The sequence below is a fragment of the Balaenoptera borealis genome (assembly GCF_965194805.1).
Source record: "Balaenoptera borealis genome assembly, chromosome: 3".
Lineage (NCBI taxonomy): Eukaryota > Metazoa > Chordata > Mammalia > Artiodactyla > Balaenopteridae > Balaenoptera > Balaenoptera borealis.
Genome location: NC_138866.1, coordinates 1,152,120 through 1,177,678, shown reverse-complemented (window position 1 = coordinate 1,177,678; position 25,559 = coordinate 1,152,120). Strand labels below are relative to the sequence as shown.

Genomic DNA, 25,559 nt, shown 5'->3' with positions numbered 1-25,559 from the left:
TTCCCCTTCCCTTCCCTCCGTAGGCTCTCCTGGGACTGAAGGTGGTGGGCTCTATCTAGCCCTGGAGGGGGTCCCCTCGGGCCCTTCTGGACGGTGTGAGTGGGCCGGCTGGGGTCTCTGCCTGCCCCCACCATCCCAGACACTGGACACCGAGGGCATGGTCAACAGTGCTGGATCTGCTGGAGCGCCGGGGCCTGGGGGGACTGCCTGGGAGGGGAGGGCGACCCCGCTCCGCATGGGGGGTCCTCTGGCACCGCCGTCCGTGAGGCACCTGGCCTTTGAGCCACAATTCACAGCTACTCGAAACGCCCCGGCCCGCTGCACTGAAATCGGATCGCCTGAGATGGGTCGGGACCTGTCCCCGATCCCCCAACCCGGGGCCGGACCCGCCCCGCCCCTCCCCCCTCCCCCCATCCTGGGACAGGCCCCAACCCTCCGGCGAGTATCCGCCCCCAGGCAGGTCCCTCCACACCCCCCGCAGGTCCCGCCCTCCCCCGCCCCGCCCCCGGCAGGCTCCGCCCCTCCCCCCGGCTGCCCTCTGCGCGCCCCGCCGCCTCCGTCAGTACCCCCGGTCCCCGGTCCCCTGGCTCACGGGCATGGCGCGCGCGACGGGGCCCGAGCGGCGGCTCCTGGCCATCTACACCGGCGGCACCATCGGCATGCGGAGCGAGCGCGGCGGTGAGTGGGTGCCGGCGTCCGGGCACCGGGGCTGGGGTGGGGGTCGTCCGCGCACCCTCTGACCTGTCGGGGGTCGCCAGGCCCCGCGGTGCCGCGCACCTGACCCCGCCGCTCCCGGTGGGCGGTCAGCCCCCCCGGGGGCACAGCCTCTCCCCCGCACTGTCGCCGGCTCCTCCCGGGGCCGAGCCTCGACCACCGTGGCGTCTGTCTGAGCGCCCTTCCCCGCACAGACAAGCCGGTGGGCAGGTGTTCAGAGTCTGCCGAGGCCCCTCACTCGGGACCACCGAGCGGCTGCAAGGCGACCCCAGCCGTTCCCCGCTGTTCCCAGCCCGGGCTCGGCGGGGCAGCGGGCACCAGACACCTTTGGGAAGTGTTCACGTGCACGAGGAGTCCGGGCAGGTTGGGCGTTTCGTTTCTCTGCCCCTGTGACATTGGCCTGAGTCGGTCCGCGAGGCGGTGACTGCTGGGCCGGGCGCTGAGCTCTGCGGGCCGCTGGGGCAGGGGTGCCCCCAGGCCGGGCAGAGCACCTTCGGGCAGGGACCGGGTTTGGGGAGCCTGGGGCCCTGCAGGGGTGGGAAGAGGACTGCACACACCTCCAGAATGTTCCAGCACTCCCGGGAGAGCAGACACTGTCTGTGCCCTCCACACAGGCCCCCCTGGGCTCCCTCCTTGGCCCCAGGTGCCTGTCCGGGCTGTCCTCACACCCAGGGCAACCTCACACCTGGCCCTGGAGTGTCCCCCTACTCAGATCCTCTGCCAGCCCCCTAGCGGGGGCCTTGCCAGAGCTGCCCCGCCTCCGCCCCGCCGCCCCCCGTGCTAACAGGACGTTCGCCTTTGCCCTTGGTCCTGAGGCCACTTCCCCAGCCCTCTCCTCCTGGCCACCGTTTCCACTGAAGCAGCTACCCAGATGCCACTAGCACTTTCTCGCTCCAGCAACTGCTTCTGGGTCCTCTGGGCCTGTTCGTGCCACCCCCCGACCCCGGCTGCCAATTCACAGACGTCTCTTGAGGCCCACTCCGTGCTGGGCCCCAGGACTCAGACCCCCGTAGAGCCCTGTCCTGGAGGGGCTCAGGGGTGCGGAGCGTGGTTTCCACACCCCCTCACCCCCTTCCCCCCAGCTGCTCCTCCCGGGCTGCCCCAGGCCTGGGGCAGAGAGAGGGGAGTGGCCGGCCCTGTCTGCATCCCTGGACTGTCTGGGGCCCCGTCCCACCCCTGTCGCTGCCCCTCCAGGCTTGGCACCTGGCCAACTGTGATTGCTGAGATTCCACTGAGCTCGACTCATTGTTCTCCAGGGTCCAGGCTGCAGGCTCTGACCTGGATCCCACCTGCACTGCGTCGTGTCCCCTCACAGCCCCCCCAGCTCCCCGGGGCCCCTTAGGCTCACTCTCCCAGGCGCTGCATTTTCCAGGGAGGATGTAAACTCCCACGTCTGGAAGGTGACCTGGAGACTGACTCTAGAAAGATGGGGTGCGGTGGGAGCGCCTTCCGGACAGGCAGGAGCCATCCAAGAGACCTCAGGACAGCACCCCAGGCTGGGGAAGGAGCCATATGGATGGAGGAACCAGGCCTGGGCCCGCTGGGCCGCCGCGCTCTGCTGGCCTCTGTCCTCTCTGAGCCCGGCTGGGGGCTGGGGGGACGCAGACACTCCAGGCCCTTCCTGCCCGGGAATTCTGATCCGGAGGGCGTCAATGATTAACTCGCCTGGCACTGCTGATGTGGGCTCCGGCCCAGGCGGGGGCAGTGAGGGGCGGCGAGGGGCGGCCACAGCAAAGCTGTTTGGATTGTCGCCGTTGGGAGCCTTTCTGCGCCTGCTGGTAAACAGTGGCCTGCAGGGCACTCGACGCCCCACACGTGAGCCCTGCCAAAGGTCAGGACGGCGAGGGGAGGGCAGAGGCCGTGGCAGCTAGGGACGCCCCTCACCCATCCCCTCTCTGAGTTCGGGGACGATGTCACTGGTCAAGGGACATCGTGAATCCCACATGAGCCGATAACCCCAAGCCCAAGGCCGAGCAGCATGACGGCTGAGGGGCCCTGACGCCCTGGGCGTGCCTCGTGGGCCTGGCTCCTGGCGGGGGTGGCAGGGTGAGTAGCGCCTCAGAGCCTGGCAGCTGAAGGTGCCAGGACATCCCAGGAGGCCACCGGAGGGCCTGGCAGCCAAGCCTCATCCGCAGGGGTGACGTCCATGGCTTCTTGTGCCCTTGGCCTAGACCCCCTTCCTGAGCACGTTGCCACACGCTCACAAGTTCACCGTTTTATAGCCTGAGCTGTCCGGGGACGGCTGTCCTGGGACGGCCCTTACAGATGAGTGTGTCTGGTGGGGCCGCTGCCAGTGAGTCAGCTCCCTGCCTGCACGGCCTGGGGACAGGGCCCCGGCAGGGTGGCTTCTGCTTTTGTAGGGCCTGAAGCTTGGCGGCCCGTGCTAAGAGAGAGAATACAATTTACAAAATCAGAATTAGATGATAAAGCAGGTGTTTATTTATTTGTTTGTTTGTTTCGTTGTTAGTTTTTTTGGCTGCAGCACGCAGCACGCAGCACGTGGGATTTTAGTTCCCTGACCAGGGATCGAACCCACGCTCCCTGCAGTGGAAGCCTTAACCCCTGGATTGCCAGGGAAGTCCCCTTTTTTTGTTTTTTTGGGGGGACAGGTGTTTATTTAGAATGACGAAGGAAATCACAACAAACTGCTAGTTCTTAAAAGCCAAGAACATTACAAATCCCAGAAAAATATTTTTTGTTCGTTGACTTCCTGACCCTCCCTCAAGGCTGTTTTCCCCACACTTTTGGCTGCTTCGTGTGATGATGTGTTGGCAGAATTTTGCACAGAGCGAATAGAACAGAAGGAGGGTTTAGCCTTTTCTTGGGCTGGTTTTGCCTGCCCACCCACACGCTCCCCAGGCGGGGACACCAGGGTCTGGGCCGTGTGGGGCTCGCTGGCCCTGCACCTTCCTGCCGCCCCGAGGCGTGGAGTGTCTCCGGAAGCCAGTGCCCCACCGTCCACTAGCAATAGCCTCGCTCTGGGTGGAGGTGACCGTGCACATCACCTGCCCCGTCAGTGGATCCCCAGGTTTACATGGACACCCCAGTGCCACCCACTGGGAGGGCAGCTGGAGTGAAGAGTGGCGTGCGGGCTTCCTGCGGCCGCCCTGACCCATGGCCACAAACGGGGGCCTAGAGCAGCAGAAGCATCTCTCGGGAGGTGCTCCATCCTGCAGGCCGCTGTGTTCGTGTCTCTGCTCTGTCCTTACACGGCCTTGTCTGGGTGTCAGCTCTCTTCTGCCTCTGTCTTATAAGGATGCGTGTGGTGGCACTCAGCACCCACCCGCATAAGCCAGCATCATCTCATCATCCCAGGACCCTAACTCAGTCACGGCTGCAAAGACTTCGCATTTCAGGTCCTGGGGGTCAGGAGGGCACACCTTTGGGGGCCTGCCGCAGAAGGGTGGGCGGCCCTGAGCCTCCCTCAACGCCCAGGGTCTGGAGTTCGGGCCTCCTTGCCGTCAGGGCTGGCGAGTCCAGACCTTTGTGGAGGCAGGTGTGTGCCTGGTCACACTTCAGGCATCTCGGGAGGGTGGCCGGGCTGGCAGTCACATACGGATGTCCCCTCTGTCTACTGAGCCCTGTCACTCCTGCAGCAAAGCATATGGAGCCCCTAAAGGGTGCTTCCTGGGTGGGGGGGCTGTTCAAGGTGCTCCCCCTTGGGTCTCCTTCTCTGGCTGGGGAGACGGTACCACGAACATCCTTGGGCCAATGCAACTGTGTTCACTGGGGGTTGGCACGAGCTGGGCCTGGGATTTACTTGGGGCAGTTTATTACGCAGCAGCGGGAGACTGATACACCGGGCAGAGGGTGAAGGCTGGGAGCAATATCGTCGCCCAGGGTGACCACTGACCCTGGTCCTGAAGGTCTTACATGTTTCAGCCAAGGGTGCTTCTCGAGGGGGGACCCTGCTGTTCTCGCCTGTGTCCAGGTGTTCGACAGCCAGGCACGTGGGAGATGCCCAACAGAACCTCAGTGAGGGGTGCATATGCCCGGAGAAGTTTAGCCGACTTGCCCAAGGTCACGGAGCTTGCAGGGAACAGGGTGGGACAAAAAGCCAGGGCCCCAGTGCAAAGGTTCTTCTGGGAGCCTTTGCTGAGGAGTTGTTTGTTTCCAGGAAACAGTTGTGACTTCTTAGGGTTTTCTTAGAACACACACCATTTCTGCCCAGTGCCTCCTTAGATGCAGGTTTCTGGACATGGAGGCTGCAGGCAGAGGGCCTGGGCTGGACCCTGAAGGTGTCACACACAGTCCAGGTAGGGAGAAAGGGTAACGGGGAGCGTGTGGGAGTGGCACCAGCATCTGGACATCAAGGAGGGCTTCCTGGAAGTGGTATCCTGAGCTGGGATGAAGCACCTGCCGGGTGAGAAGCGGAAAGGAGCAGAGGACTTCCAGGCAGAGCCAACAGCGTGTCCATGGGCAGAGCAGTGTGGACGTTCTGGGAAGGGGGGAAAGAAGAGTGGGCACGTGCGTCCGAGTTGTGAGAGGGCCAGGGCCCCCTGAGCCTCGGTGGCAGAGCCCCGGGGCTGTCTGGGTGAGAGTAGCAGTCCCGACACGGGGCAGCTGCCCATCCTTGCCAGGGCCCGGGGCAGCTGCAGGCCCGTCTGCCCAGCCTCTGACTTCCCTGCGGGCCAGAGCTCACCCAGCCAGCTCCCAGCCCCCCACCCCTGCGGGGCCTGGCCCCCAGTGAGGAGGGAGGGGGGCGGTGCTGGGGGTGTGGCCACCCGCCTCTGACCCCGCCTCCCCGCGCCACTCCGCCTGCAGTGCTCGTCCCTGGGAGGGGCCTGGCCGCGGTTCTGAGGACGCTGCCCATGCTCCACGACGAGGGCCACGCCCGGGCCTGTGGGCTCCCCGAGGACACCTTAGTGCTGCCGTGAGTGTCGGCTCCTCTGGGGTCCCGGCCGGGGACCGTGGCCAGCTGTCATGGGGTGGGGGGCACCCTGAGACTGGCCCCTGCCAGGCTGTGGCTTCTTGGTGTGTCCATGGTGAGCTGCTAGAGGATGCTGGCCCCGCGGGCTCCCGCTTTGATGGCTCTAGAACTGACTACAGCCCCCTTTCAAGGGAGACCCGTGGGGACTCAAGCCCGTCAGGAGAGGCAAGCGCTGGCCCCAGGTGCCCCCTCCTCGTGAAGGTCCCTCTGTTTCCCAGTTCGTGGCCCGGGCTGCCCGGTGCTCTTCACTGCTGGCCGGCTGAGCGGGGAGTTGCCCTCGCGGTCGCTGACCTCCCTCCTGCCAGCAGCCCTCCTCCCAGGGTCGTCCTGGCTCACCGAGGGGAGGGGACACTGCTCTGGAGCAACCTGGCCTGGCCTGTCCTCGGCCCCTCCCGGGGACCACGGTCCTTGCTCCTGGGGCCTCGAGTGGAAGGGAGCCGGTGGGGATGCAGAGCCCGCGGCCACGGCCCTGGGTGCGGGGGCCTGGCTGGGCAGAAGGGAGCGGGGCCGCCGCGCGAGCGGGCACAGAGTGCGAGCCTGCTTTCCACCTCCTGCAGGCCCGCCAGCCCCGCCTGCCCCGACCAGAGGGTCATGTACACGGTGCTGGAGTGCCAGCCTCTCTTCGACTCCAGTGACATGACCATCACCGAGTGGGTTCAGATTGCCCAGATCATCGAGGTGAGGTGACGGGGGAGTGTGGGCGGGGCTGGGGCCAGGAGCCAAGTGGGTCGCACCTCAGCTGCAAGGCTCCCGAGGCCCTTTTACCTGCACCCGTGAGGGTGGGCATCGAGGGCCACGTCCGCTTTCCCGGCGAGGAAGTGGCCCGGGTGGCCGTCTCGATTTGTTCCGTCAGTTTGTCCCAGTTAGAACCCTGGGCTGAGACGTGCAGCGCTTCCCTGCAGACTTCATGCCTGGCCCACCCCTGCTCTGTCCACCCCGTGCCCACGCCCAGCCTAGACCGTATAGTCTTCGTGGATTTCGGGCCCACAGAAGGGCACGGAGCCTGCACGGGCCTCGTGGTTTACACACAGTGTGGACGCCTTACCTGCAGCCCGAGCCGCCCGCCATCAGCTTTCTTCCCCGTCCTCCCCAGGCCACCAGCGCCAGCCCCCATTCCTGCCCAAGCCTGGCCCCCGCCAGGCCCATTTCTCACCTTCCTCCCTTAAGAAAGCCCGCTGCCCGCAGAGAGGCTTGTCACACAGCCTGCCCCTTCCTGGCAGCTGGGCGCTGGCCCCAGTTCCACACTTGGCTCGTTCTGCTGGGGCAGAGCGGCTTCCGGGGCCTCACCCCTCTCACGGTGAGCGCCTGGGGCCGCGTGAGGCCCTGGGCCCGGCCCTTGTGTCTCTGAATGTCCGTAGCCGTGATCTGGGGCACTCTCGCTGCTCTGTGGCCCGCAGCATCCTACAGTTGGGGCCTGACCGCTTCTCTGAACGCCTAGGACTGCTGTCCTGGCTGCAGAAGCCAGCCGTGCGCAGATTCACTGTGTGGCCAGCAGAGGGCGCCCCAGCCCGCCACGTGGCTTGGCTCACCTGCAGCTACGGGCCCAGCCTGGCTTGGTCTCTCAATGGGCCACGAGGGATGGTCCCCTGACACCCCCTTGTCTCCCGGGACCGTGCCCCTCGCAACCACAACCTGGGCCAGCTGCCCACTGAGGCCCAGCCGTGGCTGCCCGCTAGGAGGCGGTGGCCGGGGGTGCATCCCTGCAGAGGTGGCCTGTGTGCCTGGAGGCGGCATCCTTCCCACCTCCCATGTCACATCCAGCTCCCAGCACTGGCTGTGCCTTGTGCCCATCGCTTGTGTCCGCGCCTGGCCCTCCCACTGGACCAAGAGGCTGGTGGGCTTGCTCACCCCGCAGCCCCTGCTGCCCCAGGGGCAGTGGTCACGGAGCAAGGGGCCCTCCAGGAGCACCGAGCTGACCAGTGCGCTCGGGAGCCCAGACCGGGCATTGCACGGGGGGGACCTTCCCATCCTCAGATAAGAGTGTTCAGAGACCCCGACCTGAGTTCTCTCGTGGGCGGGGGGTGTCGCGGGGAGGCCCGAGGGGACGGGAGAAGACTGTCCTGGGCGCGAGGAGAGCACGGGCGCCGGGACTCCAGGCAGAAGCTCCACTTCCAGTGGGCTTCCCCGGCCAGCGGTGACCCGGGTCCCTCCAGCTGCACGTGGGGCCCTTACCTTCCTTTTCCTGGTGGCCCCGGAGGCCAGGCCTGCCTGAGCTCGCCGCCCCTCCTGCAGAGACACTACGGGCAGTACCACGCCTTTGTGGTCATCCATGGCACCGACACCATGGCCTTCGCCGCCTCCGTGCTCTCCTTCATGCTGGAAAACCTGCAGAAAACTGTCATCCTCACTGGTGCCCAGGTAACACCCCGGGCTGCCCAGTGGGCATAAGGTCAGGGCCTTCCTGAGGCCACAGGGCAGTTCAGCGCTGCTGGGGGCCCAGGCGGGTCCCCGGGCTCCTTGCTCGGTCCGGCAGCTCCCCGGGCTGGTTCCTGCGCTGCCTGAGCCGGCCGGCGCTGGTCAATGCCCTGGTCCTGCCTGGTGCCAGCCCTGCCACCCCGGGGGTGGGTCCACAGCCTGCTGCCAGCCTTGTCCAGCTGCCCTCCCTTTGTCGCTGTCCTCCTCTTCCCACTGTGGTTCCCACTGATGCCATCCCTGGGCACCTGGGCACATACTACCCCCTCCTCTCTCACCCTGACCCAGCACAACCCCCAAAGCCAACAGGTGGAATATTCTAGAAAACTGCTGGATTTGAAGGGGAGTGGTGGGGGAAGCCTGGACCCCCATCAGGGCCTGCGTCAGAGGCTGCCTGCGGTGGCGCCATCGGGCCAGCCCTCCCCAAGGCCCTGGAGAGCCTTACCCGGGTCAGAGGTCAGGAAATCCCGTGGCCAGGTGCCGACCCAGCTGCCTGCCCTGCTCTGTCCACGGTCCCTGCGGGTGTCACAGTGGGGCGGCCCCACTCAGGGGAGGCCCAGGGCCGCACCGCACACACCCCACTGCTGCCGAGCACGTCCCACTCGGAGCTCGAGTGGAGGGATGGGGTGCAGGCTGACCCTGGCTCTTCCCAGACCCTCCTGAGCCCCTGGGTGTAGGTCGCCATCAGGCCTCCCCCAAGGGATGAAGGGCAGGATTATGAGCACTGCTGGCCCCGGGAAGGATCGCGCTTGTGCTCTTGTAACCCCCGCGCTGGCCCGGACGGAGCGTCCCTGTTATAACGCAGGGGAGACTGAGGCTCAAGGCCCGGGGCTGCTGGTCCGCTGCCACACCCCTTATGAGGACCCAGGACTGTGGCCCCAGGCCAGGGCTCTTCCTCTGGAGGCCCTGGGCCCACGCCTGCCCAGCCGGCCCGTCTGCACACCCCGCAGCAGTCCAGCCCTTTGTTGCCTTCCTGGGCAGGAGTGGTGGGGATCTGGGTACGGGTCAGAGTCAGCCCTGGGGACATTGGTCTCCACGTAGACACGGGAGCAGGTCTGGGACCCGGTGCTCGGAGGCCCCGCGTGAGGCTTCTGGCCATCGCGTCCACCCACGGTCAGCTCTTGGCCACCCTCTGCCCACCCGGTCCAGAACTGGCCGGGGCAGTGAGGGAGCAGGGCCTCTGTGCCCCGGGGCCAGGGAGCTGGGCTGGGCAGTGGCGGGTCCCTGGGCAGGAGCCCATCGGCCGGCCTCCGGCAGCGGGCACTGGGGCCTGCGGGGAGCAGAGGGCGCTGGGGTGCGGGCCAGACTGGCATGGCCAGCAGGGGCAGCTCCCCGAGCAGCGGTCCCCACCGCCCCGAGCCTGCCTGCCGCCTCTCCTGGACCCTGCCCGGGCTCCGCACTGAGTCCCTCCTACGCTGCCGGAGCCTCAGCCCCTCTCCTCTTCGTGGCCTCTCCCCCAGGTGCCCATCCATGCCCTGTGGAACGACGGCCGTGAGAACCTGCTGGGTGCCCTGCTGCTGGCCGGCCAGTACGTGATCCCCGAGGTACCGCCTCCTCCCTCCTGCCTGCGTGCTCCTGGGGACCCAGGCCCGGGGCTCGGGGTGTGGTGCTCAGGGGGACACACGCGGGGGCGTCTGGCAGGCTTTAAAGATCTGTCTTTCCCCTTGAACATGAGGTACACCGTCACCGTAGAGAACATGGGAAAACAGAGAAGGCAGCAGGAAACAGTCACTGCCTCTCAGCCCCCGAGACGTCTGCTGCTGGCAGCGTGGTGGATTTTCTCCGGGTCATATATATATATATATGTATATATGTGGTTTACGTATATTTAAGTTGTCTCACAACTATGATATGGTATATGTTTATTTACACTACATACATACATGCGTGTGTACGTTTCCATCAGTAGGTCGTACGGGCGTGGTTGTGGAGCGGCTCTTTTTCCTCGTCTTTCCTGGTCACGTGGTGACGCAGGGAGACATTTACAAGATCCCCCCTCACAGCTCAGGGGACGGGGAGAGGAGCCCTGGGAGGGGGTCGCCCGCCCTGGGGAGGGGCTTCACGGAATGCCGTAGGGGCCTGTCTCGCGCCGAGGCGCCCAGCGCGCCCCACGGGGACAGCTCCTGAGCAGGGCAGGGGCTGCCCGGCGCTGAGCTGCACCCCGCCCCCGGCAGGTCTGCCTGTTCTTCCAGAACCAGCTGTTCCGGGGCAACCGGGCGACCAAGGTGGACACGCGCAGGTTCGCGGCCTTCTGCTCCCCCCACCTGCCGCCTCTGGCCACCGTGGGCGCTGACGTCACAAGTGAGCGAGCAGGGAGCTGCAGCGGGGACTGCGCGGGGCTCCTGGGTGGGAGAGCACGGCTGGGGCTCTGCCCTGGGCTGCGGAGAAGCCGGGGGGCGGCGGGGGGGCGCTGCTCAGAGGTGGGGAGGCCCCCGCAGGTAACCCCGGCTCTGAACCGGGGGGCCGTCCCAAGCGGGGCCGCGTTCGGGCTATCAGCCTCCTGTGCCTTTCCCCGGCCACGTGGCCCAGGAGTCCCTCAGTGACGGTCAGTGGCTCTGCCACTCGCCTCAGCCTCTCGGGGACGTGGTTCTGGTAGTGCGACCTCGTCCTGGGGACTTTCAGGGGCGTTTCCGTGCCCTGGGCCTGGCAGGCCGCCCAGCCCCCGTCATGGGGCTGCCCGACGCCTCCCGTGGGTGGTGGACCCTGAGCCCCCCACCCCGGGGAACCGCCAACGCTGGCCCTGCTGAGAAGCCGTCTCCGGCCCAGTCCTCGGCGAGCACTGCTGGGTTGGCGCTCAGGCCTCACCCGGCTCAGCCGCCCTCATGGCCGTGGAGACTCTCTCCACCCGGGATGTCCGCTCTCCTGTGTGTCTCCGGGGCCCCCCGGCCCCGCTCCGGGTCCGCCGTGGGCGTGGCCAACCCCTCCGACTCCCGCCCGGCACCGGGCTGCCCCTCCGCGAGGCGGCGTGACGGCTTCGCTCCAGTGACCTTGCTGTCCGCCCAGCCCCTGCCGTCTACATGCTGCCCCCTCGCCCCCCGTGTCTCCTCCTGACCAAGCCGGGGGGTCCTGGGGCAGGTGTTGGGCCTGGACGCCTGTCCGCACCCCTCCAGCGGTGGGATCCTGCCCCGGGACCCTTCTGGGGGCCTCCAGGGCCTGGCAGAGCCCGTCTTCCTTTGGGGGAATGTAGGGCCCTCGAAGCCTTGCTCGGGGCCGGGCTCGCCACACAGAGGGCAGGACCGAGGCAGCCCTTCTCCCTGGACTGCCTGCCTGCGTCGTCCCGGCCCCTCAGGAGGGCGCCGTGGCCTCGCCCATGCGGGCAGGACCCGTGGGAGCCTGGAGGGGGCAGTTCCAGAAGGCCAGCATGAGAGGCCTTCTGGCGTAGCAGGCCCCTTCCCACCCCGAAAGGAAGCGCAGATCAAGCCCTGGGGCGGGCGGGCTGTGGGCAGCCGGGGCCTTGACCTCCTAGGGGCAGGGCTTCCTGGAATGTCCCGAGCCAGGCAGGGACCCGCAGGGGCTTTCCTAGGAAGGTGATGAGGACTGAGAGCCTGGAGAGGCCCTGGGGGGTGCCGCAAGCTGTCCTTGGAGAGCAGCCGGAGGAGCAGGCCCTCTCTGGGGTTGGGGGGCTGGTCCTATAACGCGAGAGCCCCGCCCCAGCCCTGTGCCTTGAGACGCGGGCATCCGGGCGTGGTGGCGGGCAGGACCTCTGCCAGGCGGTTGTGGGGCTACAGCAGGAGGAGGGAAGGACCACGCAGGGAGGCATTGCGGCCCCGAGCCCGGACTTCATTCTGGGGGTCTTACCCTGCATTTCCCTCCCCCTGCCCACCCACCCTGCTTGCTGGAGCGCCCCGGGGGTTGGTAAGGCCCAGAACGGTCAGTGCGTCTAAGGTGTGTATAGCACGCCCGGGTTCTGGGGGCCAGGCGGGGGTCCCTGTGCTTGCTGAGGGCCAGAGTCAGGAAGGCTTCCCGGAGGAGGTGGCCCACGTGCTGGTGCTGGCAGATGGATCGCTTCCTTGCTGTGGTGGGCAGTGGCACTCAGCCCCTCCTGCCCTGGTGCCAGCCAGCTGAGGAAGGAGGAGTGGGCGGGAAGGAGGGGGCGGCCGCTGTGCAAGCCTGCGTCCCCCGTGGGGGCTGAGTCACACCTTCTCTGGGGCTCAGAGGGGAGCTCCCAGGACGCAGCCCACTGGCAGGTGCGGAGTTCTTCTGGATCCCCAGGCCCCTACCTGTGCCATGCCGAGCCCGGGCTGGCCTTGAGGTGCAGGGCACGCTGGTGTGGGCTGGGCCGGGCGGCTGGACAGGCGTGGGGCTGAGGCTGGCCCCGAGAGGAGAGGCCGCCCTTGGACCCCCAAGCCCGTGATCCCAGGAGGATTGTGTCCCCCCAGCCAGGGTGCCCGTGTGGTGTGTGAGGGCCCCGGGCTGGTCCCAGCACCTGGCGCTGAGAAACACCAGCCTCTGCCTGGGGTGTGCCCGGCGGGGCCCCTGGGGAGGCGGGGAGCTGGGGGCCGACACCAGCACTGGGGCGGCTGGCGCCCTCTCACTGCTTTTTGTTGCGTTTTCCCTCCCCTCTGTGAGGCCGTTACAGACGAGGGGTGAGGGGCTCAGGAGCGGGAGCTGTGCCGCGTGAGGAGGGGTGCACGGTGGGAGGTGGGGGGTGGGTGCTGGCCCCGCCCTTCCCCGAGTGGGTGAGGCACGTGCGGTCACACTGGGCCTCCAGGAGCCCCAGGTCCTCGCTGTGCGGAAGGCCTGGCCCCAGGGAGGGGGAGTCAGGCCGACAGGCTCGGGCCAGCGGGGTCCCAGTAGCTGAAGGGGACGCGGGACTCAGTGTCCCCTGTGCACGCGGGCTCCGCTGCGTGGCCCTGCGGTGGCACTGTTAGGACCGAGCAGGGACGGTCCTCACACCACCTTCCCTCCTCTCGGCCCCTCTGCGCATGGGGACAGCAGTCCCCTGGTGTCCAGTAGGCCCAGGTGGAAGGACTTGGGGTCCCATGGGCTCTGAGGGGGATGGGCTGGCCGGGCGGCGGGGCGCGGGCCCTCTCTGTCTCCGTAAACCCCCCTCTGCAGCCATAACTCCTGGCTGGTGGCCTCACTCCCACCCGCCACCGTCTTATCTGCTCGCCCAGCTGGGGCCGGGGCCCGAAATTGAAGGACACCTCTCGCTGCTGACAGATGCTGCGGCCGCCCTCCCCCCAAGCCCGTCCCCCAGAGCCCCCGCGTCTCCCACCCTCCCAGCTCCCCGTGAAAGGGCAGCACGTGTCTGGAACGTTCCTCAGTTTATTATCATATGAGAATTGCTCTGGTGGAAACAGCAGGAGGCCCGCAGGCTTGCACCCCCCTCCACGGGACCGGGGTGGTGGAGGAGCCTTGGGCGGGGGTCCTGGAGCCCCCATTCCCCTCCGGGCTCTGCACCTGACTCTGGGCAGCCTTGGGCAAGGCCCTTTCCCTCCCTGGGCCTCAGTTTCCCTGGGCTGGACAACGGGGTCTCCTTGGTACCTGCTCCCTCAGCCCGGCCTCTGCCTGCTCAAGGCTGCCACGTGTGAGGGGCCGAGAGAATGGGACCCTGGGCTCAGTGCTGGGCTCCTGAGGGTCAAAGGCCAGGCCTGCTGCCCAGACCCCTGCCCCCTGTCCCCTGCCCATGGGTGGAGCAGGAGGGCTGGGAGGCCGCTGGTGGCTTTGTCCCCGCAGAGCAGCAGCCTTCAGACCCACGGGGAGCCTGATCCTCTGGGGAGTTCTCTGCATGGCGGGCACTGACCCCACATAACTGCCCCCTTCACTCTCCACGGGGCTCAGGAGCCGTCCTGGGCGTGGAGAGCAGGCTGGGCTCACGTTAGGCCTCTGAGACTTTGGGGTGAGTGAGATGGAGGTTTTCTTTCCCCAAAGATTAGGGATCCGGAAGACTCATTCATTCATTCATTCATTGACTTGCTGGGCCGTGGGCCAGGTCGGTGCCCAGTGGTGGGCACGTGAGGCTGGCTGGTCACAGGACGCTGCCCCGACTGCTCATGGGACCCAGGATGGCAGACTCCTGGTGATCCCCCGGCTCTGCCCCGTCTGCTGTGCTTCTCGCCGTTGCACGTACCGTGCCCTCTGCCTGGAAGGCCCTTCCTCCACCTGCCCTCTCCCCTCTCCTGCTGGGCTCTGGAGGCCTCCGTCCCTGCAGGGTCCTCTTCACCCTCTGGACCCCACGCCCGCCACGGGGGCTGGCTCAGGCTGGAGCTGCGCCCCTCGCCTGAGCGAGCTGGGAGAGGGGGCAGGAGACGGGACTCCGGAGGCAACAGATGGAGGCCGGGGGGTCCAGGGAGGCTGGGCCGGGGCCGTGGCCTGCAGATGGCCGGAAGGTGTGCATTCGGTCCCTCTGTCCTCACAGTCAACCGGGAGCTGGTGCGGAGGGTCCGTGGGCAGGGCCGGCTGGTGGTGCACAGCAGCATGGAGCGCGACGTGGGCCTGCTGCGCCTCTACCCTGGGATCCCCGCCTCCCTGGTAGGGACCCCGGCTCAGCCCCCGCGGTGCCTGCCTCCTGTACCCCCTCCCCTCCCCACCTTCGTGTCACTGGGACCTGCACCCCCTCCGCTGCCTTCTCAGCCCGTTCACCTTATTTGTGAACTGGGCTTGTCCCCGCGGATGTCGCAGCGCCGGGTTCCGAGGGCTCCTCTGAGGCTGATGGGGTGTGGCCCTGGACTCTGCTTTCTTGTGGCTGCTCTGGTGGTCCCTGCCGTCCACCCCTTGGCCACCAGCTGTCCCTGGGGCGGACACGGCGCCTGCCTCCGTCCTGCGCAGTGAGCCAGGCCCAGACGCTGGGCTGCCAGTTGGATGGAGGGTCTCGGGTAAAAGTGTCTCTGGGCAGCGCTGGCGCCGAGCGCGGGGCTGCAGGGGGCTCAGAACACGCTTGCTTCAGCGCTGTGACCGGCGGGGCACTGCAGCCCCCTCTTCTACCCGGCACGCGAGGCTTCCCAGGTGTGTCCCTCTACCCGGGGTGGGCCGGCACCAGGCTGCCCTTAGCCTCTGGGCCGCAGTCTGTGCACTGGCGGCTACTCTCCTCCCAGGGCGCTGGGGACGGACGGGGCAGAGCCGCGATGGGACCAGAAGGGGTTTGCTGGAGGCGCGCTCCAGTGAGGGCTGCCCCCGAAGATGAGGGTCGTCCCAGGGGCTGGTGGCCGGAGCCCATGCACGGGTCTCACGTCGTGTGGTAGCCAGAGGTCACTGCACGAGGCTGCCGTCTTAAGTGGGGCTGAGCCACACAGGCTCCTTCTGGGAAAACATGCTGGCCCGTGAAGTCTTTCTAGAACATGCTGTAGCTGGGGGAGTGCAGAGCCACAAGCTGGGCCAGGCACAGGCAGGGGGACGGGACACCCAGGGGACTCGACGGGGACTTCCGGGCCGTTGGGGCGGGGCCTGCTGGTGGTGAGCGTTGTCCGGCAGCGGGTCCTGGTCTCCAGTCTCCCCGTTCCCGGGTATCTGCCAGGAACAGGTCTGCTTTCACCTTTGGCCTCTACCTGGAGAAGCAGAGGGAGCCGATGGCAGTTCTGAAAGGCTCTGATGGGGGCACAGCCAGAGGGCTGGATGCCTGCTGCACAGGCCAGCAGCTTGGCCCCTGGGCTCCCCCTGTGCAGCAGGTTCAGGGACAGACAGTGCTCAGCCCTGGGGCCTCTGGGCTGTGCCCACCTGTGCTGACACAGGGCATGGCTGAGCTGGGCAACAGGTGTCCCCGCAGGGTGGCCTCTGAGGGGACCATCCTTGTTCGAGGTAAACCCCAGGCCCCATCCTCTTCTATTTTTTAATTTTTTTAATTTTTTTATTTTTGGCTGCGTTGGGTCTTCATTGCTGTGTGCGGGCTTCTCATTGTGGTGGCTTCTCTTGTTGCAGAGCATGGGTTCTAGGAGCGCGGGCTTCAGTAGCTGTGGCACGCGGGCTCAGTAGTTGTGGCGCACGGGCTTAGTTGCTCCGCGGCATGTGGGATCTTCCCGGACCAGGGCTTGAACCCGTGTGCCCTGCACTGGCAGGTGAACTCTTAACCTCTGCGCCACCAGGGAAGCCCACAGCCTCTGTCTTCCGAGTGGAGCCTTGCAGCCTCGTGGGATGTGCGCGCAGCACCCTGGCTTAAGCAGAACCCTGCACGTGTGTTAGCTGCAGGGCCCTTTCCCCACACACTGGCTTGCTGGGAGCATCACCTGTTGTGTGTCAGACGGGGCAGAGCTTTGGGCTGGATGGAGGGGCCAGGGGCCGGGAGGGGCAGTGTGGTGGCCCAGCTGGGATGGGGGGCCCTTCACTCCGTGAGACCTCTGATGGCCCTTTCTCATCTCCAGCTGGCTCCTTGTGACCTCTGACCCATTTCCACGGTGTTTGTGGCCTTAACACTTAGAAGGGGACAAGGGTCCCTTTGGGGGATGTGTTGGGGAGCGTGGCAGGCACCGAGGGTGCAGGGCCAGCCTGTTGGTCCCCATCGCTGGAGCAGGAAGCAAGGCCCCTGACTCTCGCCTCCCGGCCCCCGCAGGTCCGGGTCTTCCTGCAGCCCCCTCTAAAGGGCGTGGTCATGGAAACCTTCGGCTCGGGAAACGGGCCCACCAAGCCCGACCTGCTTCAGGAGCTGCGGGCGGCAGCTGAACGAGGCCTACTCATCGTCAACTGTACCCACTGCCTTCAGGGCGCCGTCACCTCGGACTATGGCGCTGGCACGGTGGGGCGGGGACACCGAGGCCTTGGGAAGGAGGGCAGGGGCAAGTCCGGCTGTGACCCCATGCCCCATCGTCTGCCTGCGCCTCCGTTCCTGCAGGCCTTGGCGGGAGCCGGCACCATCTCAGGCTCCGACATGACATCGGAGGCGGCCCTGGCCAAGCTGTCGTATGTGCTTGGCCTGCCGGGGCTGAGCCTGGATGGCAGGAAGGAGGTGTGTGGCCCTCCGGCTGGGGACCCGGGCCCGCACCGGTGGGCGGTGGGGCCCAGTCCGGGGGGTGTGTGCCTGGGTTTGGAAGGGGGGCGGGGACGGGGGGCTCCCCCGATCGGTTGCCAACCCCAAGCCCGGGCACTGCCTGTCTTCACCTCGAGGAGCCCCAGGTCTGGCTTGGGCCGAGGATCCCCAAACTGCTCCCAGGGTATCCCCTCCCTCTTGCTTTTCAGGCTGGCCTCAGACACAGCTGTCCCCGGGCCCTGGGGCTGGGCAGAGGCCACAGGGGCCCCGGGAGACCCTGAGCTGGAGGGCTGGAGGGTGGGGCTGGCCTGGTGTGGGGATCTGGCTGGGGTTAGGCTCCGGCCTCAGGCATGGAGCCCGAGGGAGGAGTTTCAGGCCCGGGGCAGCCCTCTCCCGGGGCCTGGGGTGCCTGGCCTGCGAGGTTGGTCTGGGCTGCTGGGTCCAGGCCCTGATGCACCTGGCCCGGCTCTCCGTGCGCTCCCCCGGCAGCTGCTGGCCAGGGACCTGCGTGGGGAGATGACGCCGCCTGCCGTGGACGAGCTCCGGCCCTCTCTGCGGAGCAGCACGCTGGGCCGCGGGGTCGCCCAGCTCCTCGGTCTGAGCCAGGTACTGTCCTGCGTGGGCGAGGGGGTCTGGGTGGTGGGTCCCTGAGGGATGGGCTCCTGCGCCCTGGCATTTTGGTGCCAGGAGCAGAAAACCACCAGGCACGAACTGGTTCTGGGCTCCGGGCTACAGCGGGGAGGGTTTGCAGGGACTCGTGGGCCAGTGTGTGGGAAGGGGCCAGGCAGTGGAGAGGGGCCCTTGCAGCGTGCACACGGTACTCAGAACGTGGCCGCTCACCCGGGGGGCAGCCGGGCCGGGCCTACTGGCCCTGGTGCAGGGCTGCCTCGTGAGGGGGGCGCTCTCAGGCACCATGGGCGCTCCGTCCGTCCTGCTGCTGGCAGGAGAGAGGTGTCTGCTCTGGGTCTCCCAGGGAAGAGGGGCCAGGCTTGGAGCTCCTTTACTTCCCAGCCAGGGTGCCCAGGCCCAGGAAGGGACCGAGGACTTGCTTTAGGGCCTGGGATCTGAGATTCAAGCTGGGCCAGGCTCACGGGGGTGACTGTGGCCTCCTGATGCCCCACCTCACCACCACCCCCGGCACCGGCCTCTGGGCGAAGTGTCCAGACCTGGTGCGCCTGGCAGGAGACGGGCACTGTGTCCCGTTGCTGACCTGGGTCACACCACGTGCCTCAGTTTCCCCTCTGCAGAGTGAGGGTGGGAGAGTGGAGAGTGGCAGCAGCTTAACCTGCTTGCCAGGGATGGGCAGTAGCCAGACGTGTGCGGCCTGTCGTTACAGTGGATGCCTCGGGCCGAAATGACTCGAGGGATCAGGCCCCGCCGTGGTGCCTGGTGCGGGGATGCCTACGGGGGCCTCTGACGGGACCCCCAGCCTTCTGGCGCCTTGGGGAGCTGTTAGGCGACCCATGGAATTCCCAGCACCGGGGCCAGGCGACCCTTCCTTCTGGGGAGGGCCAGGCACCCCTTCCCACCCTCCCCCAGGCAGGTTCCCTATGAGTTACCCCTGCCTCCTGGCCCACAGGGGAGGCAGGCGAGGACGTGGGTCTCAGCGGGCGGGTGGCAGGCCCCGGTCAAACAGCTGATGGGACAGAGCCAGGTGGTGGCCTGTGTCCTGCCTGGACTTTGCTCCCAGGAGTGGGGGTCCCGAGTAGGCCTCAGATGTGGTGCCCAGCCCCTTTCTTTTACCATGTTGAGACTTGAGGGGGCGCTGGACCCCATCCTGGGACTCACTGCCGGCGCGGTGTGCGGGCCAGCAGGGTTCCCACGGGCCCTGCGCTCCACCTCGGCCCACCTGTTCCCCTGCTCCTGGCCCTGCCCACCCCTGGGGGTGCTGAGGACCCCAGGAAGCGGCAGGGGTCCCAAGGTGCTGCGGCCCCCCTCACCCCAGGAGGCTGATGGCGTGCGGGATGCCCTGGCACCCAGCCTGGCCTGCGCCGCGGCCCACGCCGGCGACCTGGAGGCCCTGCAGGCGCTCGCCGAGCTGGTGAGACCCCTGCCCGCCCTCGGGGACCAGCTCCAGCTGCACCAGGCCCAGGGGGCTGGGGCGCTGCCCAGATGTGGGCAGGACTGCCTGTCCCGGGGCTTGCTCACCTCCCTGCAGCTGAGGGGGGCACGTGGCTGTGTCAGGCCCCCTTGGGTGCACCCCGACCCTGTCCCTTCCCTGTGGCCTACCTGGCCCTGCCCGGCCTTCCCTCAGTGGGTGACGATCCCATGCATCGCCCCAGGGCAGTGACCTGAGCCGGGAGGACTTTGGTGGTCAAACTCCGCTGCACTCGGCCGCCCGAGGGGGCCAGGCTGGGGTGGTCACCATGCTGCTGCAGAGAGGGCTGGACGTGAACGCACGGGACAAGGATGGCCTCAGCCCGCTGCTGCTGGCCGTGAGGGGCAGGTACTGGGCTGCGGGGGGGCGGGCACTGTGGCGGATGTGCGGGCAGGGGTGCCGTGTGGGGCAGGGCCTGGACCGGGATGCCTCAGAGGGGGCCCTCAGTGTGCCCGTGGTCACACAGCATCCCCAGGCAAAGCCAGGTGGGACCAAGGACGCCTGCTTCCTGGAGCCTCGCCCACCTCCAGCTGGGCCCTAGGCACTAGCGGTGACCTTGCCAGGTGTGAACAGGACCCAGACTGGGAGGACTGACTCTGGGCACGGTGGTCAGGGAGGGCTTCCTGGAGGTGACCTCCAAGCTGAGCCAGGCAGGCCTGGCAAGACCCTGGCACGGAATTTCTAGACAAGAAAAACGCTTACAGAGCACAAGGGGTCTCATGTGTGTTCCCTCCATCCTCCACCTGAGGGGCTGGGGGTGGGGCAAGGGGAGAAACCCCCAGCCCAGCACTGGGATGGAGCACGTACAGAGCAGGTGACATAGTGGCAGACGTTGGGCTGGGTGAGCACAGGTCCCCAAGGGGGCAGGCGCAGCATGCATGCTAGTGGGGGGGTCCCCCAAGCTGGCCCCATCCAACAAACCCTGGCTTTTTAAGGCAGGGCCCCAGCCTGGGTTTTTTTGGGGCCCCCGCCCAAGTGGAGACTTGCAGAGCTGAGCTCTTGCTGAGGCCCCAGGGCCCCGGTCAGTCAGTGTGGGTACCTGACGTCTGGTTCCTTCTAATGGAAGTTTTGTTTTGTTTTTGTAGGTTTTTTTTTTTAATTTTATAAATTTATTTATTTATTCATTTTTAGCTGTGTTGGGTCTTCGTTTCTGTGTGAGGACTTTCTCCAGTTGCGGCGAGCGGGGGCCACTCTTCATCGCGGTGCGCGGGCCTCTCACCGTCGCGGCCTCTCTTGTTGCGGAGCACAGGCTCCAGACGCGCAGGCTCAGTAGTTGTGGCTCACGGGCCTAGTTGCTCTGCGGCATGTGTGATCCTCCCAGACCAGGGCTCGAACCCGTGTCCCCTGCATTGGCAGGCAGACTCTCAACCGCTGCGCCACCAGGGAAGCCTGTCTGGTTCCTTCTAAGGAGGAGCAGAGGCCCCCTGCCCTGCAGCCAAGGCCAGAGGCTGGGGCCCCCTGGAGGGGTCACCCTGTGTGCTCACCTGTGACGTGCACTGCAGGCTGGGGCAGCGGCACCTTGCAGGGCGGGTTGTGTGAGGATCGATGTGAAGGAAAACGCACGAGCTGGTGGTCACCACCCGGGAGCCGGGGTCACAGGCTCTGACCCCTTCCCCTGGGGTTGGGCCTGGCGGGCGGGCAGCCAGCCAGCGCGAGGCCGGAGGAGCAGGCATCGGGGCTGGTGAACACCTGTACCCGTGTCCTCTGCTGGGGCAGGCATCTCCTTGCCCTCCCAGGCCCGCCTGGCATCTCTCTGAGGGGCAGGCCTCTCCTGCTCTGACGGACAGTTGGAAGTCACGGCGGATGGGCACGGGTGGGGCCTGGTAGCCGCTTGGCCCCGTGTTCTAGGGGCTCACTTTGCTCCGAGGCCTGGAGCTTTCTGGGAAGACCTAGGGGCAGGGGCGGGACCCCTCTCCCACCTGTTTCCCCGTGCCCTGCCCGGCAGCCGGGAGGGGCGTCACATACATACGTGTGTGTGAGTGTGTGTGAGTGTGTGTGTGTGTGTGTGTGTGTGTGTGAGCGTGAGCGCACTGGTGAACGCGGGTGTGAGTGTGTGTCTGGGACATGGGGATCACAGCCCTTGCTTTCCATCTCTTGTAGTCTTGCTGTTTCCGAATGCAGAGCTGGTCTCGGTTTAGCGTCTGCCACAGGCCCCGGGCCCTCCCCAGGGGCCTCTCGGCCTGCAGGACCCTGGGTTATTTCTGGGGGTTTCATGAGTCTCATGGAGAGCCCAGGCCACCAGACCTCTCGGCTCAGTCCTGGGCTGGGGCGCCTCACCCTTGGGGCAGTGGGCAGTGGGGTAGCCCCTCCCTCCCTGCCTCCTGGGAGCATCAAAGGGTTCTCAGCACAGGCGGGGGACAGAGGGGGAGGGCTGCGCGTGGGGTGTGCCCGTGGCGCCCAGGCCCGGTGATCTGGCTGGAGACTCTGCTGCTCACGCTTGGGTGTGGGTGGTAGCATGGTGAGCTCACCCCATCCTGGTCCCACCCGCTCGTCCCCAGCTGGCTGTCACGGCACCTCCCGAACCGGTCTCCCGGCTCACCCCCAAGCGGGCCCTGCTGTGCCCTGGAGGGGCTGGCCTCACCCTGGAGGGCTCTGGGGGGGACCCCACTCTCCTCTCCAGCTCCCTAAAAGTGGGGTGACCATGCAGTTGATGGTACACCCCCAAACTGGGGAAGGGGGCAGCCTCGGGGCTCTGTGCTCTCTGTTCCCTGGGCTCGGAACAGGTGCCTCGACACCCACAGACCTCTGGGCCCTGCTCCGGGCCAGCCTGACGCCCACGTTCTTCCGTCAGTGTCTCATGCCCACCCCATCCCCAAGGGCAGACTACCGGCCCAAGGGATTCTGTTTTCCCAGACTCGGCCCTTGCGGGTGTGAGCTCGGCAGGGAGGCTCCTCCAGGGTGGGCCATACGCAGGTGCCCAGAGCAGTGCCTCGGGGCCTTGGGGGGGGGTGGCTGCGGGCGGGGTTGCCACTCAGCCAGGGCTTACTGACCCCCCTCACCCCGGGCGTGGGTCTGGGTGCTGGGGACCGAGGTGGGGTGGCCCTAGTCTGGGGAGGGTGGGTTCCTGGTCTTGGGCACAGGACAAGGCCCTGCTGGCGTCCAGGCGGTCACCACGCTCTTTCTCACGGCAGGCATCAGGGTGTCATTGGGCTGCTGAGGGCAGCTGGGGCCTGCCTGTCCCCCCAGGAGCTGGAGGACTCGGGGACAGAGCTATGCAGGTGAGGGTCGCAGGCGTACCTGTGCTTCCCAGGACGCGGGCTTCAGAGCGGGGAGAGCCCACTGTGCACCAGCTGGGCCCTTGGAGCACTTGAAGGTGGGCTTCGCTCCTAGCGGAGGGAGCAGTCCAGCAAGGGGGCGCGGGTGAGGGTGTGCGTGTGTGTGGGCTCGAGGAGGGCCGTGGAGGGGTCGGCTGGAAGGGGGGCTGGGGGGAGCCTGGGTTGCGTTTGGGGAGGTTGGGGGGACGGGGTGGGGGCAGGGCAGTCGGCAGCTCTCACGCGCGGCCGCGCTCCCCCGTGGGGTGAGCTCAGCGTGGCCCCATGCGGCGGGTCCTCGTCCCCGTCGTGGGGAACACACCGCAGGCCCAGGAGCTGCCCTGCCCTGGTCGGCGCTCGGCTGCCAGCTGCCAGCAGGACTCTGTCCTCAGCCGCTCTGAGTGACCACCAAGCAGGCCTGGGGGGTGCTGCGGCCCCGGGAGGGGTGATGGTAGGCTGGGCAGGGGGCAGGCCCAGGGCTGCCGGCCTCCGCTCCTTCCTCCATCCCCTGGGCCCCTCCCCGTGGCGCTGCTGATGTGCCCCGCCCGCCAGCCCCTCCTGTGTCCAGCCTGGGCTGCCGTGGGCGGGTCTGAGGCCTCGAGGAGGGGGGACGGGGGGGGGGGGCAGGCTGGGGGCTGGAAGCGCCTTGGAAGTCAGAGCCCCCAGGCGTGGGCTGGGTGACAAGGGCGGTGTCTCAGACCGCGGCTGCTGTGGTGTGAGGACGGGTGCTGCCTGCTCTCCAGGAAGAGGACCTGAAGCTCTGGCCCCCTCGTCCCCACCGGCCAGCATCCCCCCACCCCCAGCCTTGGAGGCCCCCGTCCTAGACACAGTGGGGTGGAGAGAGCCCACTGGCCCCAGCCTCAGCCCCTCCCTCCCTGGAGTGCAGCGTCCCTGGGGGGACGGATCCTGCTGGCTGACCTGCCACTTCTCAGCACCGACAGGGCTAAGGGGGGCGGGGGGGTCTCAGATGTGCGGGATGGTGGCGGGGCCCAGGCGGGGAGGGTCTTGGCTCTGAAGGGACTTCTGGGGTGACTTGGTTCAGAGCTGCACCCCAGGTGGGCCTCGATGGCTCCGTTGACAGATGGGGAAAGAGGCAGAGGGGGGAAGTGACAGCCAGCTCCCACGGGAGTGGGTCATCCGACCTGAGCTGCTTGGCTGGATTTGCGGGGGGCCCTTGGCCGGCTCCTCCAGGAGGCGAGGGTGTGTGGGAACCAGCGCGAGAGGCCTGGGGGCAGATCTGGGGGCGGGGCGGGTGGTGGCGCCATCAGCATGATTCACCTCAGGAATGACCCAGCGCCGCTTTGGGGGCTGCTGCTGCTGTTTCCTGACCCAGAGGGAGTCCCTAGGGTCCCCTGGGGGGATGGCCCTTCCTGCCCGGCTGCCCTGGCCAGCACACCTGGCTTGGACCCCTTCCCTGCCTGGTCCCAGGGTGGGGAGTGGCCTCGTCTGAGAGCAAAGGGAGGATGCGGACGACCCCACGAGGGCCTGGGAGGTGCTCTACGAGTCCCCCGCCACCTCCCTAGGGCAGGCAGGCCCAGGCCCCCTCCTAGCCAGGACCCCCCATGCGGCCTGCTGGGTCCAGGGCCATCCCCCGCCTCCTCAGACTTTCCTCCTGCCTCTGTGGGCCCCGCCAGGGAGAGCTGTCTTGTGAAATATGAAACTGGCGGGCGGCACTCAGCCGGTGGGGTGTGTGTGCACGTGCACGCGTGTGCGTGCATCCTCATGCGTGTGCGTTCGTGTGTGCACCCTTGACCTGAGTCCCAGTCACCCTTGCTGGGTGAAACCAGACTCCAGGCCGTCAGCTGGCCCGCAGCGACTCCTGCACTCCTGCCCCAGGGCTCGGGCACTGCTGGATCAGCTGTTTGGGGCTGGCTTTGCAAAAGTGCCGGTGGGCAGATGGACAGGTGCCCAGCGCTCTCTGACGGCTCCCCCTTCTCCGCTCCCCCTCCCAGGCTGGCATCCAGGGCAGACTGTGAAGGCCTGCGGGCATGGTGGCAGGCGGGGGCCGACCTGAAGCAGCCGGGCTATGATGGGCGCAGCGCCCTGCATGTCGTGAGTACCACTAGTGCCCTCTGAGGCCACCTTCTCCAGGAAGGCCTCCCTGACAGCTCCATTGGCTCCCCCTTCCCAAATGCCCAACTCCTGCTCTCCGGGTGGATGCACTTCATATGCGGGAACCACAGGGGAGGGAGGGCCGTCCCTTTTCCTGTCCCAGGTTCCCTCCCAGGGCCCAGACCTGTGGGGACAAGGGCAACGGAGGAGTCATGGGGTCCTTGGTGCATGGGTGGGAGGGCAGCCTGGTGGGCCGCTGGGGGTGGGAGGCGGGGTTCAGGGCCAGGTTGCTGGTCCGAGTCCCTGAGGCAGCCCCTCCCGCGTTCTCCCTCACCGCCCCCCCCCGCCCCCCACCGCAGGCAGAGGCAGCTGGGAACCTGGAAGTGGTGGCCCTTCTGCAGAGCCTTCAGGGTGGGGTTGGTGACCAGGCCCTGGGCCCAGTAAGTCCCCCAACCCCCTGTGGGGTTGGACCTGGTGGGGACTGTGTCCTGGGGACAGAGCCGGTCTAACTCAGTGGGGCCTGCAGAGCCCCTCCTGTGGTGGGGCGCACCCTCTGTGGGGAGCTGCAAACTGGGGCTCTGGACCAACCCCAGAACCCCTGCTTCCGTCCTGTCAGGCCGCCCCATAGTGCACCCTGCCGCGGCACTGGAGGCCCCAGCCATGGCCAAGAAGCTCCCCGAGCCTGGAGGGGGCCTGCCCGCCCTGCCCCGCCCCACCAGGACCAGCACCCACTGGGCTGGGTGGGCCAGGTTCCAGCTGACTCCCACCCCCACCCCATCAGCTGGCCTTCCGGAAGACTCTCCAGGCTGGTTGGGTTTGCTCAGGTCCTTGGGTCCCTCCCCTGTGAAAGGCTGCTTCCCGCTGACAGGTGCCCGGGCTTGTCTGTCTGCCCTGCCCCCATACAGTACCTGGGCCTCCACTCCTCCTCTAGAGACCTCCCATTGTCAGGAAGTGCTGCCTGGTGTCTGACCTGAGGCTGTCCTGCTGCAGCGTAAGCCATTCCTTCCTGTTGAGGCCTGCTGGAAGGATGGCAGCAGACCCACCCCCGCGGCTCTGACTGTGCTGTGCGCCCCCTTCCCCTGCCCCCCTCCTCGCTGCTGGAGCTGCTTCCCATTCTGTTTCCAGGACGCAGCCTAAAGGTCTTTGTTGGGTAGAGGGGCAATAAAATCTCTCTGAGGGCCATTCCCTCCCTAGATCCCCAAA

General features: G+C 67.1%; 1 protein-coding gene and 1 long non-coding RNA gene across 9 annotated transcripts in view; one reads left to right on the top strand and one right to left on the bottom strand.

Moving 5' to 3' along the window:
* Positions 1 to 25,559, bottom strand: part of LOC309626659 — a 191,802-nt gene that overhangs the window by 162,477 nt on the left and 3,766 nt on the right. Inside the window, exons 3-4 of one of the 2 annotated variants that reach the window (XR_014243344.1) lie at positions 20,538 to 23,541; positions 20,317 to 20,397 (exon numbers count right to left, since the gene is read on the bottom strand). This is a non-coding gene — a long non-coding RNA (uncharacterized lncRNA). Of the gene's footprint in view, positions 1 to 20,316; positions 20,398 to 20,537; positions 23,542 to 25,559 lie in introns of those variants that run through there. The other variant, XR_014243343.1, reaches the window with a different exon arrangement.
* On the top strand, positions 551 to 25,559 carry ASPG (asparaginase). 7 transcript variants are annotated; one of them, XM_082387604.1, is made up of 16 exons: positions 551 to 678; positions 5,479 to 5,587; positions 6,202 to 6,322; positions 7,877 to 8,002; positions 9,517 to 9,600; positions 10,231 to 10,357; positions 14,418 to 14,530; positions 16,542 to 16,724; positions 16,821 to 16,934; positions 17,445 to 17,561; positions 18,901 to 18,996; positions 19,238 to 19,401; positions 22,185 to 22,271; positions 24,257 to 24,356; positions 24,716 to 24,796; positions 25,262 to 25,559. In XM_082387604.1, exons 1-16 carry the CDS (start codon positions 597 to 599, stop codon positions 25,328 to 25,330), a joined length of 1,773 nt encoding a protein of 590 aa, XP_082243730.1. In that variant the 5' UTR covers positions 551 to 596; the 3' UTR covers positions 25,331 to 25,559. The 7 variants fall into 7 exon arrangements, with proteins under 7 accessions (XP_082243730.1, XP_082243731.1, XP_082243733.1 ...); XM_082387605.1 differs by lacking the exon at positions 25,262 to 25,559 and adding an exon at positions 24,973 to 25,120; XM_082387607.1 differs by lacking the exon at positions 18,901 to 18,996.

Excerpts from the sequence above, each read along its gene's own strand:
- ASPG (XM_082387604.1), top strand. The coding sequence starts at position 597 with ATGGCGCGCGCGACGGGGCCCGAGCGGCGGCTCCTGGCCATCTACACC. Across the intron at positions 9,601-10,230 it reads GCCAGTACGTGATCCCCGAG|GTCTGCCTGTTCTTCCAGAA; the intron begins GTACCGCCTCCT and ends CGCCCCCGGCAG. Across the intron at positions 24,797-25,261 it reads GTGACCAGGCCCTGGGCCCA|TACCTGGGCCTCCACTCCTC; the intron begins GTAAGTCCCCCA and ends GCCCCCATACAG.